General features: G+C 49.8%; 1 protein-coding gene across 2 annotated transcripts in view; it reads left to right on the forward strand.

The window, feature by feature from the left end:
* The first annotated feature begins 12,613 nt into the window (after nucleotides 1-12,613).
* Nucleotides 12,614-25,977, forward strand: part of ST8SIA2 (ST8 alpha-N-acetyl-neuraminide alpha-2,8-sialyltransferase 2) — a 74,593-nt gene continuing 61,229 nt past the window's right edge. For both annotated transcript variants that reach the window (XR_008684798.2, XM_055417739.2), the window contains exon 1: nucleotides 12,614-12,889. Coding sequence is in view for 1 of the 2 variants with exons in the window: in XM_055417739.2 (XP_055273714.1) it covers nucleotides 12,792-12,889 (98 nt within the window). In the remaining variant the exon portion in view is untranslated. The remainder of the gene's footprint in view (nucleotides 12,890-25,977) is intronic.

The raw sequence follows: 25,977 nt of genomic DNA on the forward strand, positions 1-25,977 counted from the left end.
GCCAGAGGAAGTCACTCGTGTCTTAAAAACTACAAAATAAGACAGAGAGTCACAGATGTAGAAAATAAAATTTTGGTTACCAGGGGGTAAGGGAGGAAAGGATAAACTGGAAGATTGGCTTTGACAGATACATACTAATGTATATAAAATAGAACCTGAGAAGGACCTACTGTCTGGCACAGAGGACTCCACTCAGTGCTCTGTAATGGCCTCTGTGGGAAAGGAATCGGAAAACGAGTAGACATATGCATATGCATACGTGGAGCTGAGTCACTGTGCTATAGAGCAGAAATTAATACAGCATCGTAAATCAACTCCACTCCAGTAAAAATCATCTAAAGACACAAAACAAGAATTATAAAACTCATCCCAAACGCCCCAAATAGGGATTAGGCACACAGAGGAAAAGGGAAAAGGACATGTATAGAAAGTCTTCCTGAGTTCTCCAGCTGCCAGGGGACTCCCTCCACTTCCTCCCTCCTTCCTCCTCTTCCTCTCCTTCCTCCTCTCCCTCCTCCCCTTCCTCCTCTCCTTCCTCCCCCCTTCCTCCCCCTTCCTCTCCTTCCTCCCTTTCCTCCTCTCCTTCCTCCTCCCCTTCTTCCCCCCTTCCTCCCCTTCCTCCCCTCTTCCTCTCCTTCCTCCCCTTCCTCCTCTCCCTCCTCCCCTTCCTCCTCTCCCTCCTCCCCTCTCCTCCCCTTCCTCCCCTTCCTCCTCTCCCTCCTCCCCTTCCTCCTCTCCTTCCTCCTCTCCCTCCTCTCCCTCCTCCCCTTCCTCCTCCCCTTCCTCCTCTCCCTCCTCCCCTTCCTCCCCTCCTTCCCCTTCCTCTCCTTTCTCTCTCCTTCCCTTCCTCCTAGGCTCAGGAAGCACGATCCCCACAAACAGCTGAATCAGTGAGAGTGTGGCCGAGACCTCATGGACCCTACGAGAGATAAAATAACCCACAACGGGGCCCTTCTAGATCTGAGATCCCAGTTTTTCCTTTTGGAAGAAAACTGAACAAGGAATTTGGCCTTCTTCCTCTCTCCCAGACCCATGCGCTGCTACACTGGGAAGACCAGGTGGCGTTCCTCAGACTCAGTATGAGAGTAGCTGAGTGCTCGCTGAGGAGTCTGCTCTGAGCCCAGTCTACCTTCAGTGCCGTCATGGGGCTGGGGGCTGCTCCCAGGGCCGCTTGCGAAAGCTTACTAAGTGACTTTCAGCCCGAAGAGTGACCCAGTTCTCATCAGTCACCTCGGGGAATCTCCAGAAACCCAAGAATGGACTATATTTCTCCACTGGCTTAAGACTACAACTGGGGTTCTGTTACTGGATGTGTGCGTGTGTGTGTGTTAGTCGCTCAGTCGTGTCTGACTCCTTACAACCCCATGGACTATACCCCACCAGGCTCCTCTGTCCATGGAATTCTCCAGGCAAGAACACTGGAGTGGGTTCTCATTCCCTTCTCCAGGGGATATTTCCAACCCAGGGTTCAAACCTGGGTCTCCTGCAGTGAAGGCAGATTCTTTACCATCTAAGCCACCATCACCAAAAATATGTTGCCATAAAGGCAGGAACCTGCTCCCACTCTCCGTAATCATTTTGAATTGTCAAAATCATCTCCCTCTTGGTAAACTTTTAGTCTAAGCTTCAGTATATGTGGGATTCCAAAGTGCCATGAAGAACATGTGCAGCATAAAAACATGCAACTCTACTTAGTGATAGAGATAATCTCAAACAATCATTCACCGTATAAATGTTGAGTAGTAATAATGCCCTTTTAGAGTGTGGAAGAGTTTGAGACAATTTGGATTTAATAAATTACTTTAAAAAAATGTTGTCTGGGGAAACTTAAAATACTGCTTTCTTTTTCATATCAATAAATTTCCTCCTAGCAAAAAAATGGAAGATATTTCAAAATATGTAGTCGTCACATAGGTGCATTTCAGGTGAGGATTATTCTTCTCAAAGAGAGCAGTGTACCACAGGATGCCTTGAAGACCTGGCCAAGAACTTAACTTGTGAAGACATGGAAAGAAAGGATGACTTTATGATATTCATGTTTCTTTCGCCCTCCACCCCTAGTTTTAACAGATCGGCAGTACTGTTGCCAGCATCAGACCATCGTCAGCAGAATTTGAGCAATGGTTGTGGGCAGGGGACTTCCCAGGTGGCACAAGTGGCAAGGAACCCACCTGCCAATGCAGGAGACCTAAGGGAAGCAGGTTTGTTCCCTGGGTCGGGAAGACCCCCTGGAAGAGGGCATGGCAACCCACTCCAGTATTCTTGCCTGGAGAATCCCATGGACAGCGGAGCTTGGCATGCCATAGTCCATTGGGTCGAAAAGAGTCAGACGTAACTTAAGTGACTAAGCATGCACGCACACACAAGGCCAACAGAAAGTGTTACAAGATTTGTGGCACCCCCTCCTCTCCCTGCAGGTGGCTCTCCAAATCGCCCCTGTGCTCTAGAAGCTGGGGCTGGGCTGTGACACAAAACAACAGAGAAGTCCAGGTTAAGGGATGATCAGTGACATCAGGTGAGAAGCATCTCCAGGGCTCCCGGGATTAGTGGGGCAAGTTTTTGTAGGCTGTGCTTTCCTTCATTGGAAATTGCAACGTGAATATTAGGTAGATGCCTACAAAACATCAAAGAAAGATTGGAAATTGTTTGCAAAACCAATTTTATTTATTTAATATGTGTGTTTATATTGGGTTATTGAGAAAGAATATTAAACTCCAGCAGGAAAAAAACAAAAAAAATTCAGTGCAGAGAAAATAGGCACAGCAAATTTTAATGACATTTTTCTTGATTATAGAGTCATTTATGATCATTGTAGAAAATTTATAAAACAGAAAAAAGTATGTAGAAAAATTCAGATCAACCTAAATTTCACCATCCAGTGATAACCACTGCTCACATGTTATATATAGTCTTTCTTTTTTTGTATTATCCTAAGTTTGAGTGAACTCCGGGAGTTGGTGATGGACAGGGAGGCCTGGCGTGCTGTGACTCATGGGGTCACAAAGAGTTGGACACGACTGAGCAACTGAACTGAACTGAAGTGATAAATCAAAGTCCATATGGGATGAGCACTTCAGGCTAGGATGCCATGTACTTTAGATACATTATCTTAATTTGTTCTCACTGAAATTCATGAGTTAAGTATTGCTATTTTCTTCATTTCATATTTAGGAGACTGAAACTTGAATTGAGATCACACCAAAAGGTGAGTTCTGAACAGTGACTCACCTGGAAATCAACTCTGAACCAGAGCGACTCCAAGTGTGGTCCACGGACAGGGCCGGTGTGTGGACTGTCTTACTGACCCTGCCGAGCCAAGCGCAGAAGAGTAAAGACGGGCACTTAGTGACGCCTGTAACAATGTCACATTTGCAACACCAGGGGCCCCTCTGGGTGAAGAGGTCAGGGACGCCAGGCACACACAGTGTGTCACGGGTGAACTGCATTCTAGTCACCCAGGAGATCACGCCCTGGTCTGCAGTCAATGAGAAATTTAAAGTGAAATGAAAACCCTGGTCTTGCACCAAGAATACCTCGAGGAGCACTGCTCTGAACCACGTAAGCCACGTTTTTACATGTAGGTGTTATTATTTATTGTTCAGCTATGGTGAGCCAAATGATCAGGAGGGCCACTGAAAACATAGTTTGCTACTCACAGTTCCAAGAGGAGGGGGCACAACATGCCGTGCAGGGCCACCGAGGGAAGCAACAGGGTCAGTCGGGAGGCAGAAGGCGTGGGAGGAAAATGTGGGCAAGAGCCGTTGTTGGGCCTTCCATGGAAAGGGACAGGTGAGGCGGGACAAGCAGACTTAGAATTCGCTGGTTTGCACAATTTCAATGGGTGCTGGGGCATAGGGGCTGACCCCAGTGTCTGGCACTGGCCTTAAGATGCTTAGGACAAGGGGTTAGTGGCTCAGACCATGAGAGTACCATTAAGAGGTGACTGGGGTGTGGACCCTAGATTGTTCCACTTGAATGTGAAAGGCAAACCCTTTGCCATCTCTAGGGACTGCCTACTCTGGGCAGGGCAGTCTCTCCAGGGTCAGGAAAGGCTCAGATGTCAAAGTATTAGAATCAAAATATCTGCTTAAGACAAACAGTTTGTGTTGCCTCCTAGGGCGACAACAATGAAATAAAGGTAGGAAAATTGGCTGCTAAGAGAAAATGCAACAATATGAAACAGCTACAGAAACACTCTGCTGCCCACACACACACATGCTTATTTCTGGTCAGCAGCTTCTGGCAAGTCCTTGTTTCACACAGTCATTGAAGGCTGGATGAGGGCTTGTGTGCAAAGCTGGAGGTGGGAGGAAAAAAACCTCCCAAGGTCTTTTCCATCCCCACTGTGGCAGAGCCTGCCGGTTGTCCCCCACATCTGTCCTTCCCTTCTCTCATAACAGACTTCTTAGCTGAGCACACAGAAGGCCGGAATAAAGATTTGTTTCACGCTTCCCTTGCAGCTAGGTAGGTGTGGCCACCCGACCGTATTCAGAACAAAGTGGACAGACGCAGAAGCCAGTTTTAGACAGACGCAGACAAACGTGGCCAGTTTTTAAAACTTCCTTTTAGTCTTTTTTTTTCCTGTTGTTCTTCTTTAAAAGGGTAGTTTTATCTATTTATTCCCCCCACCATTTACTTTCTTTATTTCAGTAACCTTAGAAAATACCCCCAGAGAAAAGCAGATCATAGTATCCCAGAAATCAGTACTGACATGGTGTACTCTCTTCCAAAAGTCCTGCCAGGAGTTTTGCTGCAAATCTTTACCTGTTCAGACCCACATTCTCATCTTTTTCAAATTAATTTTTGTTGGGGTATAGTTGCTTTACAATGTTGCATTAGTCTCTGCTGTACAGCAAAGTGAATCAGCCACTCGGCTACCTCTTTTGTGGATTCTTCCCCGTTTAGGTCACACAGCACTGAGGAGAGTTCCTTGTGCTGCACAGCGGGTTCTCACTAATTATCCATTTCATACACGATGTCGATAACTTATACATGTCAATCCCAGTCTTCCAGTTCCTCCCAGCACCCCTTTCCCCATCCTGGTATCCATATGTTTGAAGAGCTTTCTTTTTGTGTTTATCTCTTCCTCCACTTTATTGCCTGCAACCTGGCTGTGATGGATCATGAGGAAAGGGCCTCACCTTAGGGTGGGAGAGAGGAAAGGTGGAAGGACTGGAGTCCCTAAGGACCTTGAAGACCTCGTGGACAAACCAGTCCTGGCTATCTGCCTGGAGACTTACACATGAGAGAGGAGGGGGGAAAAAAAACAAACTTGTTTTAAACAAGCCATTGGCATTTTTGGTTTACTGTTGGGTGCAGCTAAACATCATCCAAGCTCATAAACTCTCAAAGCCACTGGTCTCTTGATCCTTCTAAAACTTTCCCAATCTGCTGCATCAAACCTGTCCTGGGAGGGGGTGGGGGGACTGCGAAGAGAAAGTGTCCAACCACAAAGGATACGTTTGAGGAGAAGGAGAAGAGGACTCCCAATGGGACACGGTACAAGAAACCCACCTGGGGTCATGGGGCACTCCCCTTTAACCAGTGTTTTGTGAGGAGGTCTCAGCAGGTGGATATTGTGACGAATGCTGCCCTGGCTTTGGAGACTCTCTCATCTGCACTTTAGAACTGGCATTTCACCAGCCTGCTCACCAGGTGGATGTGACTGTGCAGCTTCCTGTTGCCACTGGTCACCATATTGGGCTGGAAATGGATGACTGTTAAACAAGGCCATCATTAAACACTGAAGTATATAAGGTGAAAGTCATTTAGTTGTGTCCAACTCTTTGCAACCCCATGGGCTGTAGGCTACCAGGTTCCTCTGTCCATGGAATTCTCCAGGCAAGAATACTGGAGTGGGTTGCCATTGTCTTCTCCAGGGGATCTTCCTGACCCAGGGATTGCACCTGGGTCTCCCACATTGCAGGCAGATTCTTTACCACCTGAGTCACCAGGGAAGCTCCAAAAGGATATAAACTTACATTAAATTAATTATATTAAAAGGAAAGGCAATACATACTCGGAAGGCTGCTGCTGCTGCTGCTGCTAAGTCACTTCAGTCGTGTCCGACTCTGTGTGACCCCATAGACGGAAGCCCACCAGGCTCCCCCGTCCCTGGGATTCTCCAGGCAAGAACACTGGAGTGGGTTGCCATTTCCTTCTCCAATGTGTGAAAGTGAAAAGTGAAAGTAAAGTCGCTCAGTCGTGTCCGACCCTTAGCGACCCCACGGACTGCAGCCTACCAGGCTGCTCCATCCACGGGATTTTCTAGGCAAGAGTACTGGAGTGGCTCGGAAGGCACCACCTCCTAATTTTATTCTCTACCTTTTTCCTATGTTCTTGAGATTATTTCACGTGTGGTCTCTACCTGATAGAAATACTACATCAACTCTTCTCAGCCTTGCCTTCGGCGAGGTGATGGTTGTGGCTTGAGATTGGCCATGGCTAGGACAGGTATTGAGTTGGTTTCTACCACGATGGATAACATGGGACCAGAAGAGAAACAAAAATCCACGGCCCTCAAGAATTTACAATCTCATTGAAATGTCATGAAAAACTATGTAAAATTGGTCACGTGCGAGAGAGCTAGCACTGAACTCAACTAGGAGACAGGAGGGCTGGATTCTGTTTATCCATCTGGTACCAGACTTCACGCTTTGGTTCAAAACCACCTTAATTATGTGTGTGTGTGTGTGTGTGTGTGTGTGTGTGATTTTACTAGAGCACTAGTAAAAACCAGAATAAAGATTTGTTTCACGCTTCCCTTGCAGCTAGGTGGCCACGTGACTGTGTTCAGAACAGAGTAGACAGACGCAGAAGCCAGTTTTAGACAGACGCAGAAAGAGGTGGCCAGTTTTAAAAACTTTCATTTAGTCCTTTATTTTCCCTGTTGTTTTTCTTTAAAAGGGTAGTGGCTAAGAGAAGTGACACAAGACTGAGGGCGGGGGTGGCCGAATCGGGCCACAGTTGACTTACAATGTTGTCTCAGTTTCACGTGGACCATAAAGTGAGTCAGTTATACACGTATTCATTCTGTTTAGATTCTTTTCTCATGTAGGTGATCACCGAGCATTGAGTCGAGTTCTCTGTGCTATACAGTAGATCCTTATACATTATATATAGTAGTATATGTTATATATGTAGTGTGTACATTCATCCCAAGCTCCTGATTTGTCCTCCCCCCCGTGTTTCCCCTTGGTAAACATAAGTTTTTTTTTTTTCAATATGGGCAAGTCTATTTCTGTTTTGTAAATAAGTTCATTTGTATTGTTTTTCAGAATTAGACTCCATGCATGAGAAATATCATATATTGATCTTTCTCTGACTTACTTCACTTTAAATATGACAATCTCGAGCTCCATCCATGTTGTTGCAAAAGGCATTATTTCATTCTTTTTCATGGTTGAGTAATATTCCATTGTATATATGTACCATATCTTCTTTGGGTTTCCTAGCTGGTGCTAGTGTAAAGAACCCACATACCAATTCAGGAGATGGAAGAGATGTGGGTTGGATCCCTGAATCAGGATGATCCCCTGGAGAAGGGCACAGTAACCCAACCCATTTTCACCTGGAGAATCCCACGGACAGAGTAGCCTGGAGGGCTACAGTCCATAGGGTTGCACGACTGAAGAAACTTAGCACACACACATGGTATCTTCTTTACCCATTCTGCTGTCGATGGACATCTAGGTTGTTGCCATGTCTTGGCTGTTGTAAATTGTGCTGTAAGGAACATTGGAGTGCATGTATCTTTTCAGATTTGGTTTGTAGTTTTATCTAGTTAGGAAATCATTTGCTTATTTCACAGGAACACACTGTCAAGAATTTAAGTAAGAGATGGTTTATGATAAGTAACTTTTATGATTCCTAGCCCCTAAATGTTTATAATTTCATTTTGTCAGTAGTTGAATGGTTACAGATTTCTACACTGAAAGTCAGTCACCCAAAGCTTAAATGTTCCATTTCATTTTCTTCCAATATTAAAAGCTGCTAAAATTTTTGATACATGCGTTCTCTAGTCTTTCGTATAAGACTCAGTTCAGTTCCTAAACCATCCTTAATACCATTTGAAGGATTAGAAAATTCCTAACAAAAATGAACCATTTCCCCACTCTCTGCTAGCATCTCCAGTTCCCTGGAGAGCAGTTTCCAAGGCCCTTGCAAGATCTCCTGCTGATAATCCCAGAAACAGAGCAATTGCCTGGATACATCTCCTTCCTTCCTTTGACTCATGGACAATGTTGCCATTTACAAAAGCTACAAATGAAATGCAAATGTCTACTCTGTCTGCTGTTGTTGTGTGTGTGTGTGCACTCTGTCGTGTCCAACACTTTGTGAACCCACGGACTGCAGCCCGCCAGGCTCCTCTGTCTAGTCTATTAGTCTGTTCCCGCTATAAAATTCCAGCTCTTTACACACACACACACACACCTACCTCACTCTGCCTCAGGTATAGCTGTTCACTGCTTCTGCTTCAGAGATGATGAAGAAGTCAGATCATTACCACTTGGCAGATTCTTAACACTCTAAACTGCTTTCAGAGAGTTCAAAGCTGTTAGGTACCAGGTCAGAGTTCTGAATGGGAAAATTATCATTACTGAGTTTTAAAAACAAGTTTGGATTGACTGAAAGGGCTACACTCTTCCATGTGGAAAGACAAAAATTGAGATTTATGATCATGGTGTTTCTACTAATGAAGAATGTGCAGGGAGTGAAGATAAATTTGTTCCTTTTATCTTGACATCCCAGAACTAAGGGGATACAGCAAGAATCAAAGGCAATGCCAGCTTACAAATCCAGTTAGTAATGCCCGGGGTGCTGGAGGGGCCCTTGGGAATCCGATCCTAGAAGGTACTGAGGCTCAGGGGAGGCGGACTGAATTAAAAGTTCCTCTCTGCTGGGTGGCCCATCATGGGCAGTGTGGCTCTTTTGAGCCTTAGATTCTTCGAATGTAGAAGGTGGGGACCTGTGTGAAAGGACTGCCAAGACAATTCTTCTGAGAACCTGAGCAGCAGTTCTGGTGAGAGTTTACACACATACCTGGGGGGGGCGGCGTAAATGTGTAAATGGTACTTGCAGTTTTGGGTTTCCCTGAATTTCAGCTCTGGGTGCCAGGTCCCACTCCTGGTCCCCGAAAGGGGAGCCAAGCCCTTAGCTAGTGTCGGGATGAGAAGGGGCTGTCCCATGACTGGGTATAACTCTGTCTGGCCCTTCTGGGGCTCTGCTTCCTGCTCCTCTTTTCCTCATATTAAATATTTCTGGGGACCTGATGAGGTGCCTGAATAGCTAATGATTTGATATGCATGAGTGCTCAGCCATTCAATCCCTTTGCGACCCCATGGACTGCAGGCCACCAGGTTCCTCTGTCCATGGAATTTTCCAGATAAGAATACTGGAGTGGTTTGCCATTTCCTACTGCAGGGGATCTTCCTGACCCAGGGATCAAACCCCTGTCTCCTGCATTTCCTGCATTGGCAGGTGGATTTTTTACCTCTGGGTCTCCTGGGAAGCCCAAGAGACACTATTAATTTGAGCTAAAATGTTACTGGTTGGTAATGACTTTTGACTTGCTGCCACTCCCATAAACTCCTATATTTTAACCCAAACATTCAACAACTTAGCTTAAAGAAATGATTACTTTGGGACCTTCTCGTTTCTCCAACAAACCAAGGCAGGAAAAAGTAACGTGTATAAACAGAAGGTTCAGAAAGAAAGGAGGCTAGTGCCAAGCGTGTGCCCACACACAGTTTACCCAGCATCAGCAGACTTGACACTTCCTATCCAATCATTCTTTCTCTTCCAGATTCCAGGAACAAACTCGGTTTTCAGAGAGAGCTGCAAGGGGCAGTGAATGTACACAGATCCCTGTAAAAGTAGCTGGCTCATGAGGATTCAAACCTAAGTGCTTAGGGACAGCATCCCACGATCAACTATCACAAGGGTTCCCTACAACTCTCTGAGTAAAATCCCATCTCAATGACTCTCAGTGCAAGGACAGCCTCCCCGTTACAAAGCTACCGCTACTTCCCAGCAGATATACTTGAAGAATGTTGCTCTGTGGGACTGGTTACAAGATTTCTCTATAAGATAGCAGTGTCCAACCTTTCTGGCACCAAGAACCAGTTTTGTAGAAGACAATTTATCCATGGACAGGGCAGCAGGGAGGGAGGGGTATGGTTTCAGGATGATTGAAGTGTATAACATTTATTGTGCACTTTATTTCTATTATTATTGCATCAGTTCTACCTCAGAGGATCAGGCATTAGATCCCGGAGGCTGGGAACCCCTGCTATAAGGGATGGAACAGTTCACCGAGTTTCTACTCCTCCTGGCCACTTACAATGACTCCTCAAGTGAGTCCAAAAAAGGAAGCTTCTGAGGTCACCTAACAGAAAATGGAAATAGACTGTCATAGTAGTGCTTATAACAGTGACATTTACCTGAACTGGGATGAATTAAGGATGGTGGCAACCTCTCCATGATGTTCATCACAGTAAGAATGTAGTTGGTGGAGAAGCAGAGAGTACATGCCAGCCAGTTTCCTCTTGCTTCGTGGGGAGAAGGGTGATTCCATTATCAAGTGTAAGCCATTCAAGAGACCATAGCTGTACTGTAGCTCACATCCCCTGTGTGTGCATGCTAAGTTGCTTCCGTCATGTCTGACTCTTTGCGACCCCATGGGCTATAGCCCGCCAGACTCCTCTGTCCATCGGATTCTCCAGTAAGAATACTGGAGCGGGTTGCCATGCCCTCCTCCAGGGGATCTTCCCAACCCAGGGATGGAACCTGCCTCTCTCTGTAGTCTCCATTTCTACAAATGTGCAGGCCTGTCTTCCTCCTGAACCATGAACCACTAGAGGGCAGAAAACACGTGCCTCTTTGTAGGCTATCTCTAGCCCCTAGCACAGAGCCTGGCACGGAGTAGGTGTTCAATAAATATTGCCAAGTGAGTGAATGGGGGAGTGATTGAAACATGGAGCGGCATAACAGTTGCCTCCCATTCTGCCCGCTCCTCTTCCAATATCCGAATCATTTATCTCAGAAAAAAACAAGGTTCAGTTCAGTTCAGTTGCTCAGTCGTGTCCGACTCTTTGCGACCCCATGAATCACAGCACACCAGGCCTCCTTGTCCATCACCAACTCCCAGAGTTCACTCAAACTCATGTCCATCAAGTCGATGATGCCATCCAGCCATCTCATTCTCTGTCGTCCCCTTCTCATCCCGCCCCCAATCTCTCCCAGCATCAGAGTCTTTTCCAGTGAGTCAACTTGTCGCATGAGGTGGCCAAAGTATTGGTTGATATCAAATACAACTCCTACACACAAGGAGGCAGAAGGACTCAGCACAGCCAGTGCTTTGGAGGAGAAGTCAAAAAGGTCAATTCGTACCACCCCAGGGCTCCTCTGAAGGGGCTCGCCACAGTCACCTCTGCTCCAAGCCCCCCCAGACCTCGCTTGGTGTGGGCAACCAAGCTGCCTCTGCCATTCATCCTCCAGTGCTTTCCAGAGAGGCCCTTGCATGTAGCCTCCCTTTCATAGCCAGCTGATCATTTCTGGGAAGTTTTCTGATTTCAGAATTGTTACAATTAGCACAAGAAGAAGAAAAGTTGGGTAATGATCTAATTCCTGTAAAACTTAATGGGGCCCTTTCCACCCCGGGTAATGCAAAATGTAATTTGAGTTAAGCTGTCTAAGACTGGGGAAGTGTAAACTATTCAGCGGGAGAGGTGGTATTACCCCCTCGTTCGAGGCAAATTTTCTAGCAGACCTTTAGATCAAGGTAGGATCACCCCCGGGGGTATTGACTTTGCCAGGAGAGGGCAAGAGCTGGGAAGATGAAGCCCAGCTCAGAACTAGCAGCCGGAGGGCCCAGGCAGGGTGAGCGTTGTGTCTGCCACTGTGGACAGAGGAGCCACTCCGGCAGGGGTCGGGTTCTAGCCAAGGCTCCAATAGCTCAAGCAACTCAGCGAGCCCGCTCGGGACCCAGTCTCCTTGGGTCTGTCAATGGAGACCAAGAGGACCGCCTGCCGGGGCTGATTTCTCTCGGGGAGGGCGAGCACCTCGCCCACAAATTGCAATCAGCGTCCCCGCCGAAGTTGGCCTGTCTCGGATGTTTTCTCCCCTCCCCTTCCCCCCTACCCCTCCTAATTCGTCAACTGCTGAAACATCTGCCTGGCTGAAACCAGCTCCTCGCCGCGCGCCGGGGGCTGTCCCCAGGTGTTGGTCTTTATGTTGGGAAAACTTTGCGAGAAACCGAGGGCGCTGGACAAAGATTGAGAGAGGGCGGGCGCTTGTCAGGCGGCGGGGCATGCCGAGCGGTGCTCCGCTTGGTACCCGGACGTACGCGGTGCCCCGAGACCAGCCTCCCTAAGCGGGGAGTGGCTGGCTCCGGCCACATTCCAGCGCCCTCGGGAGCGAAAAGAAGGCCGGCGGGAGAAGCAAAGGCCGGAGGCTGGACACTGGAGTTGCCTAGAATGGGAGGAGGCGAGCAGGGGCGCGGAACGAAGCTGTCAAATTGCGCGCGGAGCTCCGCGCGGGGCGGGGAAAGGGAGGGGAAGGGAGGGGAGTGGAGAGGAGGGGCGGACGCGCGCTGAGAGCGAGCGAGCGGGCTCGCCGCGCCTGAGCAACCCTTGTCTGCTGTTGCCGCCGCCGCCGCCGCCGGCCGGGACTCGCCCCGAGCGCAGCGTGTCTGCCCGGCTGCGCGCCGAGGCTCGGGCGCCTGCCGCTGCGCCCCCCAGCTCCAGCTCTCCTCGCCGGCCCGCGCGGGTCCCGGTGGGCGCGAACCCACCATGCAGCTGCAGTTCCGGAGCTGGATGCTGGCTGCGCTCACGCTGCTCGTGGTCTTCCTCATCTTCGCAGACATCTCGGAGATCGAAGAAGGAATCGGGTAAATAAATAGCTGCGCCGGGGCCCGTGCCGAGCCCGGGAGGGATCTCTTCCACCCCGGCACTCAGAATCCACCCTTGCACCCGCTTTGTTTGCGCGCCGCGCCCCTCTGTCGCTCGGCGGGAGAGGTGGGGAATGATTGGGACCCGGAGTGGCGGTGCCGGGGGCCCGGGACTGTCTGCGCAGCGGAGGGCCGGGGGCGCGGCTGCCGCGGGAAGTGCCCGGGCCGGGAGGACTGACAGCCTCCAGCTGGTCCGCGTAGGGGAGCAGACTCGCCCACCCTGCCTCCCTTCCTCGGCCTGTCCGCGCGTGTCGTCGCCGGGGTCGAGGGAGGGCGCCGGGGAGTGTCTGGGGCGGGCAGAGAGGCCGAGAGTGGAGGAGGTTGGAGTTTCTTTGTCTCCAGCTCGGCCGCTTTCTCGCCTTAGCAAAGTGGGCAGGGGGCGCGCGGGGATCTCTGTGCTGGGGGAGGGGATCCCAGGGGCCAGGGAGAAGGGCGGGGGCTCTCCACGGGCTCCCGGGAAGGCGAGGGTCCCCAGGACACCCAGATACGCACACGCGCCTCCCGCCTGCCCGGGAGCCCAGTTCTGGGCTGATAGGAGCGCGCAGGGGTTAGCTGACATCCCTTCCCCACCCTCACCTGGTTTTGGACGTTCAGCTAATTCCGCCGCACCCCCTGCGCCCCCGGGTTCCTGTGCGCTCTGGTCGCGGAGACGGAGACCCTTGGGCAAAGTCTGTACCGCCCTCCGCTTGTCCTGGCTGGGGGTTGGGGCGGGGCGGGGGCGAGGGGTTCCCAGGCACACGGTCTAGCCCTAGCTTTTCTCCCGATCTCTCTAAGGGCCGGGACCGCGAGCCCCAGTCCTGGCGCAGGACTTTGAGGAGTGCGCACTGGCCGCGCGGGACGCACCCGCTGTGGGTCCGGGAGGCTGAGGCTCGCGCCCCGCCCCGCGGCCGCCTGCACGCTGGCCAGCCCTTTTCCACAAAGAGCCTCCATCCCACGATGGGCAAGTGTGGGGAGGGGGCTCTCCAGGGTTCTGAGAGGCCCTTTGGAGAGGCTCCTGGCCCAGGGCAGCGAGAAAGTGAGGTCACAGAGTGGGCAGAAAGTCCCTTCCTCCGTGGGGCTAGCTTCGGGCAGGCTCCGTCCCTCTGGTCCCGCGCCGCGCGCGCCCCTCCATTGTCCCGCTGGATGTTTCATTCACTCTCGGCGCTAGTTGAGGGCCGGCTGAGCCGACAGGTTCCTCCGAAGGGAAATGCCAGCCCTGGCCCAGAATGCCAAGGCCCTAAGGACTGAAAGCCGCGGCGGGGGCTGCCTGTTCTCGCCTTTGCTCCCCGCGCCTGTCCGCGTTGGGAACCCCAGAATTTCTTCTGGGAACTCCACAGCTCTTCAAGAACCCCGCTCTCTTCCTCTCCCCTCCTCTTCTCGATTTCTCTAAGAGCTCAGAAAACTTTCACAAATACTGTTCACGTAGTACACGACAGGCTCCCACGCGCAGATAAGAGAAACGCTCCTTTCAGTAGCTGTTCGTCTCAACACTTGGATCGGAAAGGAAACCCGGCGCGACAAGTCTTGGGGTGACGGAGGACGCAGCGGGGAGGGCCTTCCTCTCAGCTCCCCACACACACACCCCCATTCTTCCCCAAGATGTGGGCTCTGCCTGGCCCAGGCCGCTTTCTGACCTTGACCCGCGAGGGAAGGAACAGCGGCTGCCCATTGTGCCAGGAAAACTTAAGAGTTGGGCGCTGTCAGGCCTCGCTCACTTGTCCGTTCACTGAACTTTTACCGAATTTCTTCTAGAGGCCAGTGACTTTTAATTTTTAAAACGCGATCAGGAAATCACTTTGCATGCAATGCTGCGCTTTCCTGCCGAATACCTTGTAAACCCACTCCCCACCTTAGGTTGTTTCAATAGGGTATCCGGAAATAAGCTCCGAGAGGGGAGCTAAGAAGGACATTTACTACCATATGCTCCAAAGTCAGGGCTCCTCAGCTGTGGGTGTGTTTCCTTAGATCTATTTCATTGGGGTTGGGGAAGGGGCACATTCCTGCTTGGGCCCACCGTGGGAAAAACTGTCAAACAAGTCAAATGTGTTATCTCATGTGGCACTACCCACCCCACCCCGCAGCTCCAGTGCCCCTGTCCTCAGGCTGACCCCGGCTTCCTCTCCTTCAGCCCTCCGCCAGTGCCACCCCCAGTCTGCCCCACACACGGGTCACTCATCTGGGATTTGCCATGACTTGGGGAGGAAGAACATGGAGCAGAGGACTGGAATCCAAGCTTACAAGCCAAGTTGCAAGCTCAGTCACTTATTTAATCTTTGGGAGCACCCCAACTTTGGACAGCCAGTGGGGTCTCAGTGCAGTAAGTGCCCTGGCACAGTAGCCAGTGAGGGGCGCCAGGCATCGGACTCCTGTCTTCCTCAACCTATGCCTTGCCTTCCCGGGAGACCCGGAATCAAACTTCAGACCATGGGGCTTTGGCGCCAACCCTGCCTACCCTTCCCCAACTTTATATTGACCTGTGCCTCAGAAGACTGCAAATCACCTGTTAAAGGGTGACTGTTTCTGGAAAACAATGGTAGGACCCTGTGATCTGTTAGGAAGGAAGGAAGGAAGAAAAAAAATCTCCTTTTGGAGTAAATTTTCCAAGACGATTTCATGTGTGTTATCTAGAGGAACAAAATTGAGATACATTTTTGCTAAGCTCTTGATTCCTTTTAGTATTAAGCCTTTTGATGTGGTGTTCTCAGAAGTTCTGTCCTGTCCAAGGAATCGTCTAAGGGGTTGCGAAGGGCACGGCTTTCTTCCAGGGGCTATTTCCCTAGAGACACATTTCTTGCTAAGTAATGATTTTCACAGTTCCGTTTCTAACTTACTTGCTTGTGGAAATGCCTCCCTGGGGTTGAATGGGAAAAGAAAATGTAAAAGATGGGTTCTTTGCAAAGATTTCAAAGAGTGAATTCAAATTCTCAGAGATTGGGTGGAACTTTGGTAAAAGCTCCCATCAACTCATGCAGTATCCCCGAATTTTAGAGTCCACTGGACAAAGTCTTAAGCCAAACTTCTTCTGATCATCCCCTGAGCTTTAGTCTTGAGGGTAACCTTCAAGAGAGAGTTGTGAGCATGGCTGTCTTGCCCAGAAGGTATTCAGTAAGCATCTGTTGGATAAATATCCCCCTGGGGTCTGGCCCAGTGATGGACATGCACGGCATCCTTCAGTTCAGTTCAGCTCAGTCGCTCAGTCGTGTCCAACTCTTTGTGACCCCATGAATCACAGCACGCCAGGCCTCCCTGTCCATCACCAACTCCCAGAGTTCATTCAAACTCATGTTCATCGAGTCAGTGATGCCATCCAGCCATCTCATTCTCTGTCGTCCCCTTCTCCTCCCACCCCCAATCCCTTCCAGCATCAGAGTCTTTTCCAATGAGTCAACTCGTCTTATGAGGTGGCCAAAGTATTGGAGTTTCAACTTTAGCATCAGTCCTTCCAATGAACACCCAGGATTGATCTCCTTTAGAATGGACTGGTTGGATCTCCTTGTGGTACAAGGGACTCTCAAGAGTCTTCTCCAGCACCACAGTTCAAAAGCATCAATTCTTCGGCGATCAGCTTTCTTCACAGTCCAACTCTCACATCCATACATGACCACTGGAAAAACCATAGCCTTGACTAGACGGACCTTTGTTGACCAACCTAGATAGTATATTAAAAAGCAGTGACAGCATCCTTAGGGAAGGCTAACAACTCAGTCTTGGCACTAGAAGGGAGTGCAGGGCTCCGCCTAAGAAACCTCCTCTCTTTTTGTAATTGGGATAAATTTGACCCAGAGAAGTTGCATTACTTACCCAAGATTACACCCTGGCTGGTTGAGGACAGAGCAAGCCTGCTCATTTGAGCTGGTCTTATAACCCCATGCCCCAGTCCCCAAGTGAGTTCTCTAATCATAAAAGAATAACAGAACTCTGGACAAACAGGATGTACACGCATGCTAAGTCACTTCAGTCGTGTCCGACTCTTTTCGACCCCAGGTACTGTAGCCCACCTGGCTCCTGTGTCCATGGAATTCTCCAGGCAAGAATACTGGAGTGGGTTGCCATGCCCTCCTCCAGGGGATCTTCCCAACTCAGGGATTGAACCCATGTCTCATGTCTCCTGCATTGGCAGGTGGGTTCTTTACCACTAGTGCCACCTGGGAAGCCCCAAAGAGGATGTAGCTAGTAATAATAATAATAATAGAAAGCATGGCAATGGCAAAGATGAAGACAATGATGGTCATTAACGTTTATTGATTTATTGAGTGCTTGAAGCCAGAGCTATTCCAAGGGGTTTTGTAGATGTTAACACATGTCATCCTCGTGGAGACCCAATGGTCCCTTACTAAGTGGCCCCAAGAGCTACTATTTGTTGAGCACAAATAGTGCCAGACACCATACTTAACTGCTTTAAAGCACTGGTTCAGGGGACTTCCCTGTTGATCCAGTGGGTAAGACTCCGTGCTTCCACTGTAGGGGGTGAAGGTTTGATCCCTGGTTGGGGAACTAAGATCTCACATGCCCCCAGGATTATTTTTGGCATGGTAAGATCAAAAAATAAATTTAAAAAGTGAAATCAGTAAATGACTTTTAAAATAAAGAAAGCGCTAGTTCACTCCATCCTCACCAAACCTCTTGGAACTAGCTAGGTACTGTGGTTCCCTTTAGGTCATCGGTGAAGACACTGAAGGTCTGAAAGATCACGTAACTTGCTCATGATAAAGCCAGTGACCCTAATTCTATGAGAAGCCAGCATCCCTGTCTTGGCTGACACCCTAGACTGCCGTTTCTCTGAATCCTTTGCCCCCCGCAGTAGCATTACAGAATAGGTCTCAGAACTGGCCTTCCTTACTCATTCCCCTGAGTTCTTCCAAAGGCCCAGTTTTCCTAAGGATGTGGTCTGACTTAGTAATGACCACCCCCGTGCCAGCAGTTTAGAATGCGGGCAGGTGAGTGATCAAGACTGAGAAGGACTTGGGGCATCTCCCAAAAGTGCCCCGCGTCCAATCAGGTTCAGTGTGGTGCTGTCCCCTGGTTAGCAGACAAGTTCACTGGCCATGGGCTTGAGCATCCCACACTCTCGGGTGGGGCCTGGGACTAAAGCTTCTGAAGGAGGGAAAACTCCCATTCTATTGCAACTCTGATTCTGATGTTAGTTGAATGTGCCTTCCGCACTTCTGCACACCATGTGATTGGGCATCCAGGCTTCTGGACTAGGGCTGGCAGTAAAGATGCTTAACAACTGGTCCCTCTAGGGCACCGCCCTCTTAGAATGGACATCTGATTGGTCAGAACTGATGCCGTCTAGTACATCATGGCCAGGGTCCTGGTGCACCAGTCAGACATCAGACACTGTCTGGGAAAGTAATGAGTGAACCAGCTCTGATCATCAAACTTGTGAGCTGGCTACTGCTGCCGTCAGCCAAGGATGAGTGAGGCGCACCTTTTGGTGGATGAGTCCAGGTGGGGATGAAAGGAAATGACCTGGGGCAGTTGCAGTCCAGGCTCTCTGTAAGAAACACACGTACCTGTACAAGACAAGGCAACGTTTTTTTTAAAGCCCAGTCTTCACCCCAATCCTTGTGTACTTCGCTCAAGTATAAACATGATTGGAGGATAAAATAGGACAAAAAGAAAGTCTGGTTTTTAACTGACTTGCTCCAAGTCCTTGTTGCCAACTATTCCTAGCATCAGATTTAAATTGTAAATAGATATCCTTCTTAGAAACCAATTCGCCACTCAGGGCCTCTTTCCCCTTGTAAAGCAGGGTTGCTAGGTTTTAAAATTGCTTAGGTTTTACAAATTGGGGATGTTGTAGATTGCAAATTATAAATACTTCTCAGAGAGTGGAATTCTGTAAAGGCTCCCGTCGCTTTTAGTGCGGCGTGTGTACGATGTGCGTAGCTCCCGTCGCTTTTAGTGCGGCGTGTGTACGATGTGCGTAGCTCCCGTCGCTTTTAGTGCGGCGTGTGTACGATGTGCGTAGCTCCCGTCGCTTTTAGTGCGGCGTGTGTACGATGTGTGTAGCGTACGACAACGCGTAATCTGGCCCCTGCCTGTCTCTTCAGTCTTCCTGGCTCCAGCCGTTCTGCATTGCTCACAGTTCCCTGGAACATACCATGGCTTCAGGCACCTGTGCCTTTGCACGCGCCCTGACTGCTTTCTGGAACAACCTTCTTGCACACACTATTCTTCCTGACCCCACCCCATGCATCCTGCCTTCCTCTGACTCCTCCTTTAAGGCTCAGAGCTAGTATCACCTTTGCAAAGCATTCCCGGACCCCAGACCTTCCTTGGACAGTCTGGTGGAGCTGCTCCTCCTCTGTATACCCTTAGCGTCCTATGGAGATGGACTCAATGACTGTTTTCCCCCTTCCCCCGGCCCCTGGTAATAAGTATTGCCATTTTGTTGCTAAGTCATGTCCAACCCTTTGCAACCCCACAGACTGTAGCCCACCAGGCTCCTCTGTTCATGGAATTCTCCAAGCAGAGTCTTTACCACGGAACCACGTGATGATAAGTATATGGTTTAGTAAATAGAGCCCATAAAGTATTTTTAGAATGAACAAACTTGGGCCTCAGCTCAGTTGCTCAGTCATGTCCAACTCTTTGCGACCCCATGGACTGCAGCACACCAGGCTTTCCAGTTCATCACCAACTCCCGGAGCTTGCTCAAACTCATGTTCATCCAGTCGGTGATGCCATCCAACCATCTCATCCTCTGTCATCCCCTTCTCCTCCTGCCTTCAGTCTTTCCCAGCATCAGGGTCTTTTCCAGTGAGTCAGTTCTTCGCATCGGGTGGCCAAAGTAGTGGAGCTTCAGCTTCATTATCAGTCCTTCCAATGGATATTTAGGACTGATTTCCTTTACAATTGACTGGTCTCGGGCCAAGCACATGGCAAATATAAGCATTCACCCTTCTGCTCCCAAAGGTCTGTGTGTGTTAGTTGCTCAGTTGTGTCTGACTCTTTGACACCCCATGGACTGTAGCCCGCCAGGCCCTTCTATCCACGGGATTCTCCAGGCAAGAATATTGGAGTGGGTTGCTGTATCCTACTCCAGGGGATCTTCGCGACCCCAGGGATTGAAACTAGGTCTCCTGCATTGCAGACGAATTCTTTCCCATCTCAGCCACCAGGGAAGCCCTCCCGCACCAAAGGTCTACATGATCGTAAAGCAATTAAACACCCTCCACTTGCTCAGAAAGTCCCTTGCTTTTCACTACATGTGTACCCAACATGGAGGTCACAGCCCAGTTGAGGGCACAGTTTCTGTCATCTCAGATGTTGGGGAGCAGGCCATGGGAATGAAAAGAGCTTTCTAGTTTGTAAAAGAGGGGGACCCAGTGATAGGGCTCCTGCTGCCAGTTCAGATAACAAAGCAAAGATATGAAGCTCCACTTCCAAGACCCTGTCCCGTTCTTTTTCTCCAGAGAGCTCTTTCTAGCTCTGCCACTGCCTATAATGCCAGCACCCCCACCAGCCTCTCTTGCCTGGAAAGGAAGTGCACGCTCTGTCCATCTTTATCACCTTAACAGCCTCCACGCTGGCAGTGAGAGCAGACGTAACTTGAGGCCAGCTGTTTCCTTCCAAGGGCTGGTCCCCGGAAAGGATGCCAAACAGAAAGGATGTGTTGTGTGTTTGAAACATTGAGGGAGAAAGAAATAAGAGGTCAGATTGATGCATTGTTGTTCAGTCACAAAGTTGTGTACGACTCTATGCAACCCCATGGACTCTAGGACACCAGGCTTCCCTGTCCCTCACGATCTCCTGGAGTTTGCCCAAGTTCATGGCCATTGATTGATGTGCATCATCTCAAAGATTTTCTCTATTAAGCACCTTTAAGTGGTGTTTTGATAAACACTCGTCAAACCAGGGAATCATGATGGATTGGCCAAGACTTCTAAGCAGCTGCGAGGACCCTCAGTGGGGTTCAGGAGCCTTGCACCTTTCAGCTGCCTCAAGCAAAAATGACTTCATGAGGCAGATGGAAAGATACAGTGAAGAGAGTTGGGAGGGGGGCTGCCCTTCCCTGGTGAAACAGTGGTTAGGTATCCACCTTCCAGTGCCAGGGATACGGGTTCGATCCCTGGTCAGGGAAGATCTCACATTCTGCAGGGGCAACTAAGCCAATGTGCCACAACTTTTGAAGTCTGCTCTGCGACAAGAGAAGCCACTGCAATGAGAAGTCCATGCACCGCAACTAGAGAGTAGCCCCCACTTGGCACAACTAGAGAAAAGCCTGCACAGCACCCCAGACTCAGCACAGCCAATAAATAAATACAAAGAATAGGGGTGGGTAGGAACGTGAATGCCACTGGGGGCGGGGGTGGTGGTCAGGTGGCAGCCTCCCATGAGGAGATGGGCACAGATCCATGTCTCCAGGAGAAGCCCCGGGGTGAGACACTGGGGTGCCATGTGCAAGCAAGGAAACCACCCCCCGTGTCTGAGTGACTGCTGGTCTGGGGCTTGTCCTTAAGTGTTGAGATTAGTCACTCTCCTGGGCGGCAGCTGGGCTGGTTTTAAATTCTCCCCAGTCTCCTGCAATTCGTCACTTGGCTAGGAAACTGCCCAGTGTCCTGACGGGACCTGTTTGTCCTAGCATTTTCTTCGCTCCAGCTGTTGCAGACTTTGCAATGGCAAAGGGAACTGCTGCAGAGTTGTCTGTATTCCATGGTGGCAGGGAGTGGGCTCCTCCAGGACACTTCTAGCCCTTGGAATCCTGGTTGGCTGCTCCTGGAAACCCGGAGTCCCTGTGTGGGTATGTGTTTGAGTTCCGAAATTGCTCTTTGAGAAAGAAGCTCTCTGCTCTGTCAAATGTTCTCCAGCATTTGGCTATCATTACTGCAGGATCTCGGAGGCACACAGCTGTGCTTCCGGTCCCCTTTAAAGGCTCAGGGCTGCAGTTTCTCCTCCGGCTCTTAGTTGACGGTGGAAAGCTGAAATGACCCTCAGATCAGCGGTTCCAATGCTGATCTGAAGATGGGTGGTGACCCCAAAGGAAAAAAGAAAAGAGAAAATAAGAGATACAATGTAGCCATGACAATTCTGTTAGTTTCAAGTTTTCAACATGTCACTTCCTGAGAACTCTTCTATCTTCTGAGCTGCTATTCTTTTTCTTTTGGGTGTTGATGTCCTTTCTTTCCTGATAGAGGGTGATGGTAGGTAGTAGTGTTACATTTTCCCTAAACTGAGCGCCAACCTGTGTTTTTGGCTGAGTGCGGTGGGGGAATCTTAGTTCCCCACCCAGGGATCAAACACACAACCCCTGTGCTGGAAACATGGTATCTTAACTACAGGACCATCCTGGAAGTCCCTCAGCCCCAGTTTTTTTGGAAATGTTGATGGCTGAAATCTATAGTCTGGGATCTGAGTTTACCTTGCAGAATAAACGGAGGGCATTGCTTCTAGAAATGGGGGCTCACTCCTCACACATCTTTTCTCAATGGAGGCTGAGGGCAGCAAAGAATAACGATGGTCTTATTTTTGTTGTTGTTTTTGGCGTATCTGTTGCGTGCATATGACAGCCTAAGCACCTTAGCTCCGTTCGCACCTGTAATATTCCCGACAATCCTATGAGGCCATGTCGTTATTACCTCTGTTATACAGATGAGCAACCTGAGGCACAGAACAGTTCAGCAACTTGACCAAAGTCCCACAGCCAGTCAGTGGCAGAGCTGGGATGCAAACCCAGGTTCCAGGGAATCAGGAGAATGATCTATAACTGATGTATGAAATGACATCCAGTGAGGGAATACGCATGCTCGTTCCCCCAAAGGATAAAGCTGGGAGAGAGGGAACGCTCGAGGAGAGCTCCGGAGACAGGACGCAAGAGGCGGGGCTGTAACGGAACACGGCAGCCCAGGGGATGATGAGACTCAGGGTGGCCAGCTCCACGGCATCTTGCTTTGGCTGGTGCTCCCCACGCCTCCTTCCCTCTCCCCCAGCCCCCTCCTTGTCCCCACCGGGTCTCATCAGAGTGGCTCTGAAGCGTGTTTGTTTGATCAACTCACTATAGGAGACACACACACACTGATGGAAGAGAAAAAACAACACAAATGATTAAAGCCCGGAAGAATTTTTTTCTGGGGAAAGACAGAAGGGTGGTCAGCTTCCTGGATCCTGGCAAGGAAGGAAGGAAGCAGGTGGGGAGAAGACTTCTGCAGGAAGGTTGTAGGGAGCCTCTTTCCTAGGGGCTGATATTGTACTTGGAGTTGCCAAGTTGGTTCATCTACAGATGAGGGACTGGAGGCCCAGAGAGGGACCAAGTCTTGCTGAGGCCACACAGCCAATAACCAGGAGATGAGATGCCAACCAGCTTTGCCCAACTCCATCACCACACCCGTCGTAGTGACTTCTGTGTCCCAGAATCACTGGGCTGCCTGCGCCTGTCCCCCCTGCCTCCCACCCTGGGCCATTTCCTATACCACAAAGACAGTTTGCAAAGGGAAACTGGAAACACTGGGACTTCAGCAAGGGCTCACAGCTGGTCAGAGGAGCCTCCCGAACACCATGGTGACCCCATACTTGGGTGCAGCATTTCAGCCCATGTTGAAGAGAGGCACACACCCTTGGACAGTCCAGTGACGTGTGGATGCTTGCCATTAGGTTTCCCGTCTCCAGTTTCAAGGACAAGAATATCGGCCACGCTCGGAGGAGTGATCCGCAGGATTAATTCACACCTTCTTGCTTAGTAAATGCCAGAGTGGCTTAAATAATGGAGCGGGGAGGCTAAGACACCCAGAGAAAATGAGCTGGTAAACTGATCAGGCAGGTGACTTGCGTTTGCTCTTCTCCTATAAGCAGCAAACCCTCTCCTACTGCACTCTGAGGCTCTTGAGGTTTGGGAGCTGACTCTTAAGTGGACTCTGCCTTATATCCAAACTACACCCCAGTCCACAGGCTTTGTTCGAAGGAAAGGTAAAGAGAAGGGCAGGAGAGGAACCCGCAGTGGTGTGAGGGTCCTGGCTGGAGCTGGAAGCCTCTTCCACCGAAGCAGCAGAGCAGCAGCCCTCTGACAAGTAACTCCTTAAAGAATAGCCAGACTTGGGAATGGAGCCAGCCTAAGGCGTCGCAGCCCCATCACCAGCCTACGGGTACCCAGGCCAAAGCTCTGCCCTCCAGCTTCGTTAGAATATGACTCCCTCAGGTCTTCACTGTAAATCTCTCCCAGCTGCCAGCCTAGGGCCTTCCTGTTCTCCTGTCTGTAAGAACTGGGGCTTCCCTGGTGGCTCAGATGGTAAAGAATCTGCCTGCAATGCAGGAGGCCCGAGTTCGATCCCTGGGTCAAGAAGATCCCCTGCAGAAGGGAATAGCTACCCCCTCGAGTGTTCTTGCCTGGAGAATCCCATAGACAGAGGAACCTGGTGGGCTGCAGTCCAGGGGGTTGTAAAGAGTCAACTGAGCGACTGACACCCACGCAAGAACTGGCAAGTCTCCCCTACGAGCCAGGCTCACTGCTAATGCTTCGAGACGCTGGACCGCACCTTTGGAGCCCCTGGGAGCTTCTACGGGACAGCTAAGGCACTGATCATGATGACGCACTTATCACCTGTGTGATCTCAGGCCGGTGGCTTCACTTCTCTGAGCCTCAGTTTCCTAAACTTTCTGAAGGAGGTATAGTATCCTATTCATAGTGTTCTGAGGCATCAGTAAAATATAACTGATGGGAATGTAAAATGGTGCAGCTGCTGTGGAAAACAGTAGGGTGGTTCCTCATAAAATTAAAAATAGAATTACCATCTGACCCAGCAGTTCCACAGCTGGGTACAAACCGCAAAGAGTCAAAAGCACAGATCTGAACAGGTATTTGTACACTCATGTTCATAGCACTATCCTTTTCAGTGGATGAACAGATGAGCAAAGTGCAGTATATACGTAAGAAAGGAATGTTGCTGTTACTCAGTAGCTAAGTCATGTCCACCTCTTTGCGACTTCATGAACTGCAGCACACCAAACGTCCCTGTCCTTCACTATCTCTCTGCGTTTGCTCAGACTCATGTCCATCGCATCGTGATGCCATCCAACCATCTCATCCTCTGTCATCCCCTTCCAATGACTGATTTCCTTTAGGATTGACTTGATCTCCTCGCAGTCCAAGGGACTCTCAGGAGTCTTCTCCAGCACCACAGTTTGAAAGGATCAATTCTTCGGCACTCAGCTTTCTTTATAGTCCAACTCTCACATCCATACATGACTACTGGAAAAACCATAGACTAGATGGACCTTTGTCAGCAAAGTGATATCTCTGCTTTTTAATATGCTGTCTAGGTTTGTCATATCTTTTCTTCCAAGGAGCAAGCGTCTTTTAATTCCATGGCTATTTATTTCATAACATGATGTAGTACCAAAAAGCATAGTGGCGAAGGAGCAGAGGGAGAAAAAGGAAAGAACTAGTACTAGAATTAGAGAGACATCAATGTGAACCATTACTTTGTTATGAGTATATTTGGATTCGCTTGCTGGAGGGGGAGGGCAAATTTCCAACACCTGGGGTTTAGGACAGTGTGTGTGTGTGTAAGTGTATCTGTAAACATACACTTTTTGCGGACACTGTAAATACTCATTGGCCTGCCTTCCTGTCTCACTTCCGTGGAGGGACCCATATGGCTTGGTAAACGTCTAAACTGCATGGAAGTCCTGGAGTGGTTGGGGAAGGGGAGCAGGGGGAAGGAAGGGGAGGATGAGGGTGCAGACAACCCAGGCCACCCCCCTCCCAGACCATGTTCCCAGAGGTCCTTTTCCGTACCACCTGTGTGTGCGTAGCTTTCCTCAGTGCCTGTGGCCCAAGGGTGAGTCTGAACAGAGACACCCAGAATGCTCATCCCCAAAGATCATCCTGCTGGGCTGGGACTTGCTGAGAGGCAGCTATCTATCCCCTTTCAGGCTCGGGCCAGACAACAACCACACAACCGCAGACCTGAGCTAGTGCTGCGCTTTCCAGGGGCAGGAAGTTCCAGAGCTGGGGGCTGTTACAAACAGTGCTGGCCCCACCCCCGAGCTTCTGATTCAGCAGGTGGAGCCTGAGAACTGGCCTCACTAACAATTTGCTGGCTAACTCC

This window comes from Moschus berezovskii, chromosome 21 (assembly GCF_049115385.1).
Source record: "Moschus berezovskii isolate FMDL1 chromosome 21, NW_MosBer_1.0, whole genome shotgun sequence".
In the NCBI taxonomy this organism is placed as follows: Eukaryota; Metazoa; Chordata; class Mammalia; order Artiodactyla; family Moschidae; genus Moschus; species Moschus berezovskii.